Raw genomic sequence first — 11,999 nt, forward strand, 5'->3', positions numbered from 1 at the left:
CTGAGCTCCATACACAAGTCCCATTGCCTCTGCAAAGGAGGGAAACTTTCTCTCTGAGACTTTGGTAAGAGATGCTTATTGTCATTGATTTGTCTGTCATTGGTTAAGGAACAAGCTAGTAGTCTGAAGATTCTGCCCTATTGTTTATCATGTTGCATGTCATGTGAATTAAAGTTATTTTTAAGTAGCATATGTTATTTCAAGATCAGAACTATTTTTGTCGCTATGGTATACAAATGTGTAATACATCCCCTGAACATGAGTCAGATGATGTGAAAACCAGCAATCACTTAAAGTTATGTTACGGAAGATTCATTTTTGACCATCACACCACTTATTCCCATAGATTGTTCCCCTGTTTCAGTGGGGGAATACTGAACAGCTCATTAGGATGCTTTGAACAGGAACTGAACTGACATGTAATTACTGGGGAGATTTAGCAGAGTTGTTCCTGTTTTTCTTTTTAAGTGGTTCTTCACAACAAGATCTCATTAGTGTTCAGTGCTGTTCATCCTTTTGGAGGCAAAGTTATCATTTCCATCTCATCTTGTTCCCATCAGTTATTTAAAGCATGCAATGTATAGATTGAGAAATGTACAGTTCACAAATACATTTAGGATTTTGGGTCTCATATCCACTCTAAAAATAATTTCATCATACTGAAGAGATGCCAGAAATTAAAAACTTCTAAACATCCAAATTGACTGGACTTCTGCTCAAAAGGATAATTTCACTCTCACCACGTTTGAAGCATTCGGTTTTCTGATTAGTTTCTAAACAAGGTACTGTATAATAATTGTTTATCTAAATAAAGTAATGCAACAGCAGATTACATGACTTCAATGCAATGTGGTCACACATATAGCAGCACATTATTGCATCTTTACTTCAAACTTGTATGACTTGTACACATAACATGTTGTATGAACATTTTTCATTGTGATGCTCCATGTTTATGCTATGTTCCCCAAGGTTGTAGGTAGCCTATTCTGCAACAGTGCTATAACTGTCCTTCTCAGCTGATGGTTTTGCAGCAATACCCCCCACCAGCAGAGGGTGCTGAAGGCCCAGACACAGAGGAGCAGAATGATGATCACAGGCTGGGGGTCTATGGCTGGAGGAAGCGCTGCCTCTATCTGCTGGTGCTTCTCCTGCTCTCCACCCTGCTCGTCAACATTGCCCTGACAATCTGGATCCTCAGGGTCACCTGTCTCAACACAGTGAGTGCATTTCAACAGTATTTCTCTTCTCGCCTGCTATGAGGTTCCCTCTGACAATTTTGAGTAGGTGGCCAGGAGAAGGATGCATGAAATCAAATGAAATACTTTTGAGACTCACAAGGAGTACATGCTCAGTCTAGTTTGCTCAGTTCAGTATTTATCAGTGACAGTTGCTTATTACTAGACATCCTGGATGAGAGAGCCTATCTTGAAATGGGTTTTATCTATAATAAAACAGGGAAGTCATTTGTACACCTTTGTCTAGTTAAAGACCATCAAGGCATGTCGGCAGTCTCACAAAACACTTCAGAGGTACGATAAGATAACTTTAACTCTTCTGGAGGAGAATATCAGAATATTACAAGAGCAAGAACGACAAAACAGAGTTTGTATTAAAAGTTGATTTCCTTCTGATTGTTTCAGGAAGGAATGGGGCAGCTGAGAATAACATCAGATCGGGTGAGGCTTGATGGAGTGTCCGAGTTCCTCTTCTCTCTCTACGCCCAAGAGATACACTCCAAACAGGTAAACTAATTCAAGTTCTTTACATTGAACATTTACATATCTTCCTGTTTCCCTCAATGTTCTGGCTAACTCAGTGCTAACTCCACTTATACTGAATGAAGTGTCTGAGCCATGAGTTGAGGACCAATGAAATCATATTCCCTTGCAAAGATTGCATCATCATCCCTTTCACCATGGATTAAATATTTTATTCATCAAATGTTTTTGTGTAAAAAGATTGAAATACCTATGTTACTATCACATTTAGTAATGGGGCGGCAGGGTAGCCTAGTGGTTAGAGAGTTGGACTAGTAAGGTTGCAAGTTCAAACCCCCGAGCTGACAAGGTACAAATCTGTCATTCTGCCCCTGAACAGGCAGTTAACCCACTGTTCCTAGGCCGTCATTGAAAATAAGAATTTGTTCTTAACTGACTTGCCTAGTTAAATAAAGGTAAAATAAAATAAAAAATGACAGGATGCATTTCAAACTTCATCCACAGTAAAAGTTTTGTATGACTTTTTATTAAATTATTTAATTTATAGGAGAGGTGGGATGCACCAAAGCCAGCATTAACAATACGTTATACAATAAAGACGGCAGTTCAACAAGCCTATTTCACACCGTAGCCTGCTTGATTGGCAAGATAACTTTTATAATTTTGATTTTGCCACAAATTAAAATGTGGAACTGACTCACCCATGGATTGACGTTTCAGCATTGTCTCAATGAAGAGTTTGGCGTTTGACTAGCTAGTTAAAGCCAATTCATGCTTGATCCGAAAATGTGGTCGGAGGCGCAATTGCGGAGCCTTCAGAAGTATGCAGAGGCCAAATTGAGCTCCATACTGCATTGGCATGCGGCGCACACATTTTGTAACAATGCGGGAGACTCTGTATAGCCACGCATTGACATGATTGGTTGACGGTAGGTGGGGCTGAAGGTCGTGTATAAATACAAACTCACATTCTTGACAACATCCTTCACAACAGTTCTGCGCTGCTCTGCGAAGAGCAACACATATGAATGCCCTGCCTTCTGCAGAGAGAACAAACCGTATCACCGTAAATGAATGAAGCCTGAGTTGGAATGTGAAGCTGACTGAAGCTGGCTAGTTTTAGAAAACCCTGAGTAGATTTAGCTTTAATTGTAGTATACCTCTCTGATCAGAATGACACTGCACTCAAACACTGTTCTCTTGCTTCACAGGACACCTCCCTTCTTATCCACTCTGAGTCCCAGAATGTCACGCTCCAAGCCTGCAATGGGAAAGGAGGTGTGTTAGGTAGCCTTAACCTGGGTAAGTCCATCTTTGCTAGCTACAAGAATGTGATATATAGTGCTATTATGACTCAAAACATGCTTCTAAGGAATCAAATTCAAAACTAGTATTTTTTAAATACACTTTTGATGTTTAATAGATGACTGTATAATGAACTCATGCTGATGTATCTATTAGTTTCTCTGTGGCACTGATAAGATGCAGACCTACTGGACTAAATAGATTTATGAGAAATGGAGATGTCAAAAAAAGCTAGGTGCAACTCTGAATAATCAGAAAGGATGGCTTTAATGTATTCAAATCAAAATGCCATAGATGGGATGCCTCCACATGAGCCCTGAAATATATTATTCTCAGTTTATGGGCTCATATATATATATGATTAATACTTTAGATCCCTACATTTGATGGCTAATATAAATAGCCTGTGAGTATTTATCAAAGTAGATGGCCCCTCCCTCCGTCCGTTTAAGCTAGAGATATGTTTTTTTGCATTGGATGCATTTCAGTCCACCGCATTCACCGATGTCGCACTTCTGCACCTGCGGTGAAAGGTGACAGAGCTAGAGCGGTGTTTGTCAGACCATGAGACATCCCAGAAATCGGTCTTCTCACAAAATAGTCGGTAGCGTCCGAACAGTTTGGCCCACAAACTATTATGACCCCTCTATGGAAAGATGCTCTACGACCCCCACAAGCGTCTTGGGACTCGTCTGAAGTCGGTACAGCCGATCTGCCAACTTCTGTCTGTAGCATCCAAACAGTTCGGTGTACACGGTAATGCCTCTCACAAACACATACATGTCAGTTGTGGGGCCTGTGGGCGTCCTAGAGCAACACAAGACTCGTCTGAAGGTCCGCCGTCAACCATTTGAAAATATTTATGGAAGTACAGTATATATGGAGACTGTTTAGTGCCAAAAATAAGGGGTTAAATATAAGTCAAAAAATAAAGATTCCTGATCTTTCTTAAACACTACATGACCAAAAGTATGTGGACAGCTGCTCGTTAAACATCTCATTCCAAAATCATGGGCATTAATATGAAGTTGGTCCCCCCTTTGCTGCTAGAACTGCCTCCAATCTTCTGGGAAGGCTTTCCACTAGATGTTGGAACATTGCTGCGGGGACTTGCTTCCATTCAGCCACAAGAGCATTAGTGAGGTCGGGCACTGATGTTGGGCGATAAGGCCTGGCTCGCAGTCAGCGTTCCAATTCATCCCAAAGGTATTCGATAGGGTTGAGGTCAGGGCTCTGTGCATGCCAGTCAAGTCCTTCAACACCGATCTCTGTATCGCTTCGTGCACGGGGCAGTGTCATGCTGAAACAGGAAAGGGCCTTCTCAAAACTGTTGCCACAAAGTTGGAAGCACAGAATCATCTTGATTGTAATGTATGCTGTAGCGTTAAGATTTCCTTTTGCTGGAACTAAGGGGCCTAGCTCAAACCATGAAAAACAGCCTCAGACCATTATTCCTCCTCCACCAAACTTTACAGTTGGCACTATGCAGTCGGGCAGGTAGCCAGACAGTGAAGCGTGATTCATCACTCCAGAGAATGTGTTTTCACTGCTCCAGAGTCCAATGGTGGAGCGCTTTACACCACTCCAGCTGATGATTGGCATTGCGCATGGTGATCTTAGGCTTGTGTGCGGCTGCTCGGCCATGGAAAACCATTTAATGAAGCTCCCAACGAACGGTTCTTGTGCTGGTGTTGCTTCCAGAGGCAGTTTGAACTGGGTTGTGAGTGTTGCAACCGAGGACAGACCGTTTTTACGTGCTAACAGTGAGGGAAACAAGTATTTGATCCTCTGCTGATTTTGTACGTTTGCCCACTGACAAAGAAATGATCCGTCTATAATTTTAATGGTAGGTTTATTTGAACAGTGAGAGACAGAATAACAACAAAAAAATCCAGAAAAACACATGTCAAAAATGTTATTAATTGGTTTGCATTTTAATGAGGGAAATAAGTATTTGACCCCTCTCAGTCAGAAAGATTTCTGGTTCCCATGTGTCTTTTATACAGGTAACGAGCTGAGATTAGGAGCACACTCTTAAAGGGAGTGCTCCTAATCTCAGTTTGTTACCTGTATAAAAGACACCTGTCCACAGAAGCAATCAATCAGATTCCAAACTCTCCACCATGGCCAAGATCAAAGAGCTCTCCAAGGATGTCAGGGACAAGATTGTAGACCTACACAAGGCTGGAATGGGCTACAAGACCATCACCAAGCAGCTTGGTGAGAAGGTGACAACAGTTGGTGCGATTATTTGCAAATGGAAGACAAACAAAATAACTGTCAATCTCCCTCGGCCTGGGGCTCCATGCAAGATCTCACCTTGTGGAGTTGCAATGATCATGAGAACGGTCAGGAATCAGTCCAGAACTACACGGGAGGATCTTGTCAATGATCTCAAGGCAGCTAGGACCATAGTCACTAAGAAAACAATTGGTAACACACTACGCCATGAAGGACTGAAATTCTACAGCACCCGCAAGTTCCCCCTGCTCAAGAAAGCACATATACATGCCCGTCTGAAGTTTGCCAATGAACATCTGAATGAATCAGAGGACAACTGGGTGAAAGTGTTGTGGTCAGATGAGACCAAAATTGAGCTCTTTGGCATCAACTCAACTCGCCGTGTTTGGAGGAGGAGGAATGCTGCCTATGACCCCAAGAACACCATCTCCACCGTCAAACATGGAGGTGGAAACATTATGCTTTGGGGGTGTTTTTCTGCTAAGGGGACAGGACAACTTCACCGCATCAAAGGGACGATGGAAGGGGCCATGTACCGTCAAATCTTGGGTGAGAACCTCCTTCCCTTAGCCAGGGCATTGAAAATGGGTCGTGGATGGGTATTCCAGCATGACAATGACCCAAAACACACAGCCAAGGAAACAAAGTAGTGGCTCAAGAAGAAGCACATTAAGGTCCTGGAGTGGCCTAGCCAGTCTCCAGACCTTAATCCCATAGAAAATCTGTGGAGGGAGCTGAAGGTTCGAGTTGCCAAACGTCAGCCTTGAAACATTAATGACATGGAGAAGATCTGCAAAGAGGAGTGGGACATCCCTCCTGAGATGTGTGCAAACCTGGTGGCCAACTACAAGAAACTGACCTCTGTGATTGCCAACAAGGGTTTTGCTACCAAGTACTAAGTCATGTTTTGCAGAGGGGTCAAATACGTATTTCCCTCATTAAAATGAAAATCAATTTATAACATTTTTGACATACATTTTTCTGGATTTTGTTGTTGTTATTCTGTCTCTCACTGTTGAAATAAACCTACCATTAAAATTATAGACTGATCATTTCTTTGTCAGTGGGCAAACTTACAAAATCAGCAGGGGATCAAATACTTTTTTTCCCTCACTGTATGTGCTTCAGCACTCGGCCGTCTCGTTCTTTGAGTTGGTGTGGCACAATCTGTTGGTCCGTGTGGAAAATATTGTATTTAATATGTTTTAGGCTAATAGCATTCAGGCCAATTTTTCATGAAAGTGTTTTATTTAGATATTTTTGGAGAAACTTCAAGGGGTCTGAATTCTAAATCAAATAGCTAATTATCCTTGGTATCACCTTAAAACAATTCTATATAGTTTAGAAGAACTCCCTCTCCCGGCTTAGACTGTTCTGGGTTATATTAGTTATGAAGGTAAGACCCAGATGCAGACAATGTTGAATTAACAATGGTTTAATAATCTAACAGGGGTAGGCAAAAGACAGGTCAAGGCAGGCAGGTGTCAATAAACCAGAGGTGGGGCAACGGTACCGGATGGCAGGCAGGCTCAGGAAGAGTGGTCAGGCAGGCGGGCTCAGAGTCAGGACAGGCAAGGGTCAAAACCAAGAGAGCGAGAAAAAGGGAGACTGGGAAAAGCAGGAGCTGAGACAAATGTTAGTCGATTTGACAAACAAGACGAACTGGCAACAGACCAACAGAGAACACAGGTATAAATACACAGGGGATAATGGGGAAAATGGGTGACAGTTGAAGGGGGGTGGAGACAATCACAAAGACAGGTGAAACAGATAAGGGTGTGACGGGTTATAACATAATGAGGGTGAGAGCGGATATTAACATTAATTATCTCCCAACTTAATGTATTCATGCTCAATGCTCTTTAAAATGTCTGTGTCCTCTCCATGTACTACAGTTGAAGTCGCAGGTTTACATACGCCTTAGCCAAATACATTTAAACTCAGTTTTTCACAATTCCTGACATTTAATCCTAGTAAAAATGCCCTTTCTTAGGTCAGTTAGCATCACCACTTTATTTTAAGAATGTGAAATGTCAGAACAATTGTAGAGCGAACAATTTATTTCAGCTTTTATTTCTTTCATCACATTCCCAGTGGGTCAGAAGTTAACATACACTCAGTCAGTATTTGGGAGCATTGCCTTTAAGTTGTTTAACTTGGGTCAAACGTTTCGGGTAGCCTTCCACAAGCTTCCCACAATAAGTTGGGTGAATTTTGGCCCATTCCTCCTGATAGAGCTGGTGTAACGGAGTCAGGTTTGTAGGCCTCCTTGCTCGCACACGCCTTTTCAGTTCTGCCCACAAATTTTCTATAGGATTGACGTCAGGGCTTTGTGATGGCCACTCCAATACCTTGACTTTGTTGTCCTTAAGCCATTTTGCCACAACTTTGGAAGCTTAGGGTCATTGTCCATTTGGAAGACGCATTTGCGACCAACCTTTAACTTCCTGACTGATGTCTTGAGATGTTGCTTCAATATATCCACATAATTTCCCTTCCTCGCAATGCCATCTATTTTGTGAAGTGCACCAGCCCCTCCTGCAGCAAAGCATCCCCACAACATGATGCTGCCACCCCCGTGCTTCACGGTTGGGATGTTGTTCTTCGGCTTGCAGGCCTCCCCTTTTTCCTCCAAACATAACGATGGTCATTATGGCCAAACAGTTCTAATTTTGTTTCATCAGGCCAGAGGACATTTCTCCAAAAAGTACGATCTTTGTCCCCATGTGCAGTTGCAAACCGTAGTCTGGCTTTTTTATCACGGTTTTGGAGCAGTGGCTTCTTCCTTGCTGAGCGACCTTTCAGGTTATGTCGATATAGGACTCATTTTACTGTGGATATAGATATTTTTGTACCTGTTTCCTCCAGCAACTTCATAAGGTCATTTGCTGTTGTTCTGGGATTGATTTGCACTTTTCGCACCAAAATATGTTCTGTCACGCCCTGACCGTAGAGATCCTTCTATTCTCTATGTTTGTTTGGTCAGGGTGTGACTCTGGTGGGAAAGTCTATGCTTTCTGGTTCTTTGTTTTTGGCCGGGTATGATTCTCAATCAGGGACAGCTGTCTATCGTTGTCTCTGATTGGGAATCATACTTAGGCAGCCTTTTTTTATTTTCTCATTTGTGGGTTGTTGTCTTTGTTTGTGGCATGTATAGCGTTACAGAGCTCCACTTTCATTTTGTTGGCGACATTTAAAATAAAAGAATGTACGCCTAACACGCTGCATCTTGGTCCGGTCATTTCCTTGAAGACGATCGTGACACGATCTCCTTCCTGAGTGGTATGACGGGTGCATTGTCCCATGGTGTTTATACTTGTGTACTATTGTGTGTACAGATGAACGTGGTACCTTCAGGCGTTTGGAAATTGCTCCCAAGGATGAACCAGACTTGCGGTCTACAATTTTTTTTCTGAGGTCTTGGCTGATTTCTTTTGATTTTCCCATGATGTCAAGCAAAGAGGCACTGAGTTTGAAGGTAGGCCTTGAAATACATCCACAGGTACACCTCCAATTGACTCAAATGATGTCAATTCGCCTATCAGAAACTTCTAAAGCCATGACATCATTTTCTGGAATGTTCCAAGCTGTTTAAAGGCACAGTGAACTTAGTGTATGTAAACTTCTCACCCACTGGAATTGTGATACAGTGAAATAATCTGTCTGCAAACAATTGTTGGAAAAATTACTTGCACAAAGTAGATGTCCTAACCGACTTGCCAAAACTATAGTTTGTTAACAAGTAATTTGTGGAGTGGTTGAAAAACATGTTTTAATGACTCCAACCTAAGTGTATGTAAACTTGAGTAAAATATAAATGTGTTTCGGTAATGACCCTCATTAGGCAACTCAATGATTCCCATTTATGAAGCACCTTTCATTTCAGAATCTAAGCGTTTTTAAATATTGGTCTTAACTCGCATCTCCCACTACCTACTGTATGTGTACGTGGAGATAGAAAATAGCTGTTCTGCTGAATCAAATCAAATATTGGTCTTAACTCGCATCTCCCACTACCTACTGTATGTGTACGTGGAGATAGAAAATAGCTGTTCTGCTGAATCAAAACACTCTCCACACACAGTTATTGCTGTGTGGGTAGATGTGTTTGTAACATTTGAACTCAACCCACTGTGTGCATCCATTTACTTAAGTGTTAATTAAATGCCTACTGTGTTTTAATCACTTTGGTCATATAATTTATTTGTATTTAGGTCCACAATCCATGGAAAGCGTAGGACAACATTTTGAGGTGATGACAAGCACTGGGAAATTGTTATTTTCTGCTGGTACAGAACAGGTAGTTGTTGGAGCGGATAAGCTAACCATTACAGGTATGTGGGCATTTCACACTATTCAGAGAAACAGTCCAACTTTGTTTAATCATGAAACATCCTTTGTTACTTTTGTCTGATATACTGTAACTGTCAGGGATATGGTAATACATACAATATCTGCGTACTGATTCACATGATGTTATTATAAGAATATAGTCTAAACTGAGCAGTGCTCCTACATTTGTGTTCTACAGGGTCTGATGGTGCTCAGTGTGAACATTCCATAGAGACATCCCTGGTCAGGGCAGAGCATTCCATGGACTTGAGGTAACTTTAAAATGTTGACACCTAATGGCAGTTTTTATCTGATCATAGGGGAGCGAAGCCTTTGCTTTTCTTCTATAGTTAAATTAGAGTTTTGATAATTTTGTCTCCATTTCCTGTGACAGAAATAATCCCACCTTGGGTAAACAACATAACGATTAAACATCATTTGTTGTCTTACAGTCACCATGTGTATCACACAGCAGGGCAACATTTCCCAGACATCTTCTCTCTTCAATATAAATGTCCCATCAACAGCAGTGTCCGCAGTGGTGGAGTGCAGGCTGCAGCACAGACGTAACAGGCACAACAGTCCCCTGCTCTGGGGTTAGGAGCAGCGTGTGTTTAATGTGCCGTTGTTATCTCTCCCTCCATCTTGGTTTCCCCAGTGTGTGGCCCTCAGAATGCACAGCGCTCTGCTCACTCTCTCTCCCTCAGCATACAAAGTGTCCTACCTTAACGAATCGTAATCCTAATGCCACACACTCCATGTACTGCCAGTGGGTGGGAGTAGAGACCTCCTCTTTTGTGTACATGAGTGGGCAGACCTATAAATTGGAACTTATGTATTTAGGGGCTTTACTGTCGATGTAAAGAGATGCTTTTGTGGAAATATGTAAATCCAATTTACATGTTTAATTAAGATAAGAGGTATTAAGCTAATTTCTGATTTGGATGGCTCAAGGGGTCTCATAGCAACAGCTTGGAGATGGTGTGCATAAATATTCATGTCATTGGCTCATATTGCTCGGTGAAAACCCCCAGTGAATTTGTCCACAGTTCTTTCAGTCTCTGCCGATTTCCAACAAATTAAATTCAAATATGTTCTGTATTCAAATTGATAACATGACTAAATACATTTGAATGTAGACTGAATAAATGTGCTAAACTGGTAATGTGTGGATTTTCTGCCACCTATAGGCTTAATTAAAGTCCAATTCAGCCTTCTAAGTGTAAAGCATGTACCACTTGTGTCCATTCTCTTATTATCTAATATCCTTTACTGTATACTGTCTTTCTGTGTGTTCAGGCTAGAGGCCCCCACCCGGTCCCTCCACCTGGATGCTCCAAAGGGAGTCCACATCAAAGCAGTGTCCGGCAGCGGCCAGGCCGTGTCCAGCATGGACATCTCTCTACTCTCTATGGACGGAGTGGTAAGAAGAGGCACCACTAAATCTAGGATAGCACACATGGCAACACTTTTTACTTCAGTGTCCTGATTACAATACTTAATACACCTTTTACGAATTCATTTGCATTGGAATAAGGACACTGTCATGTTTCCAAATATATTTCTTATTGTTAGCAAAAACTAAATGAATGTCTTATAGTTCATGTGCTCAAAAAAATAATGAATATAGCATCATATTATTTTCCTCTCTTTCTGCAGTTGATTCTGGATGCTGAGAGGGTGCAGCTGCCCAGGTTACCTCTGAGTGGAGAAGGAGAGAAAGGGAGTCCTGGGGAGCAGTTTTATGAAGTGTGTGTGTGTCCTGATGGAAGACTGTACCTGTCCAAAGCTGGTCACACCTCCACCTGCCATGACAACAGTCACAATTGTTAAAAGACCACACTCTATTATCTTGAGATTTGTATTTACCTGGGTTCATCTTTATACATACATCATCATTGTGCAGTCAGTCGTGTCTTGCCTAAAATTATGCAAAGTGCATATTAGAAAAATATGAAAGTTCAGAAAACTTTTAATAAAACAACATTTGTATATTTTAATAGTTTTTTTTCACAGCTTCATATCTAAAAGATGTACATGCAAGGTGTTCTACTCTAGTGGCACCAACTATGTTACCTGTTTTGTCTGGGAATAGTTTCATTAATTATATTTGTGGATATTTTCATCCCTTTCACAGTAAACATGTTGGTTATGATGTTGTACAACCGGATAACATGTATGATACTATACGTCCTATATGATATTGTACGACCGCTATTCCATCCATAACGTAACCTATTGTAGGGTAATATATCATACTAAACGGAGGAAAACAAATGCATTTTCCAAATCCTACGCATTGCTCTGAAGACAGGTTGATATTTTGAACATGCAGTGTACATATGTGATTGAAGATTGTTCAGGGGGAGCTTGATGCGCTAGTATCTGGCAGGCGGCAAC

At 41.5% G+C, this 11,999-nt stretch overlaps 1 protein-coding gene across 2 annotated transcripts; it reads left to right on the plus strand.

Moving 5' to 3' along the window:
• Positions 1-1,022: 1,022 nt before the first annotated feature.
• On the plus strand, positions 1,023-11,599 carry LOC110537430 (gamma-sarcoglycan). 2 transcript variants are annotated; one of them, XM_021623467.3, is made up of 7 exons: positions 1,023-1,220; positions 1,644-1,745; positions 2,933-3,023; positions 9,482-9,601; positions 9,799-9,871; positions 10,899-11,022; positions 11,259-11,599. In XM_021623467.3, the coding sequence occupies exons 1-7, from the start codon at positions 1,023-1,025 to the stop codon at positions 11,430-11,432; spliced, it is 882 nt and encodes a 293-aa protein (XP_021479142.2). In that variant the 3' UTR covers positions 11,433-11,599. The 2 variants fall into 2 exon arrangements, with proteins under 2 accessions (XP_021479142.2, XP_090048378.1); XM_090192252.1 differs by lacking the exons at positions 1,023-1,220; positions 1,644-1,745; positions 2,933-3,023 and adding an exon at positions 8,606-8,745.
• The last annotated feature ends 400 nt before the right edge of the window (positions 11,600-11,999 follow it).

Source organism: Oncorhynchus mykiss, chromosome 12, assembly GCF_057628025.1.
Source record: "Oncorhynchus mykiss isolate SJ-2025 chromosome 12, ASM5762802v1, whole genome shotgun sequence".
NCBI classification, from domain to species: Eukaryota; Metazoa; Chordata; class Actinopteri; order Salmoniformes; family Salmonidae; genus Oncorhynchus; species Oncorhynchus mykiss.

Bases quoted from the DNA above. Each gene is read 5' to 3' on its own strand.
- LOC110537430 (XM_021623467.3), top strand. From the start codon at position 1,023: ATGGTTTTGCAGCAATACCCCCCACCAGCAGAGGGTGCTGAAGGCCCA. The intron at 3,024-9,481 runs GTAAGTCCATCT...ATTTGTATTTAG, and splicing joins GTTAGGTAGCCTTAACCTGG to GTCCACAATCCATGGAAAGC. The intron at 9,602-9,798 runs GTATGTGGGCAT...TGTGTTCTACAG, and splicing joins GGATAAGCTAACCATTACAG to GGTCTGATGGTGCTCAGTGT.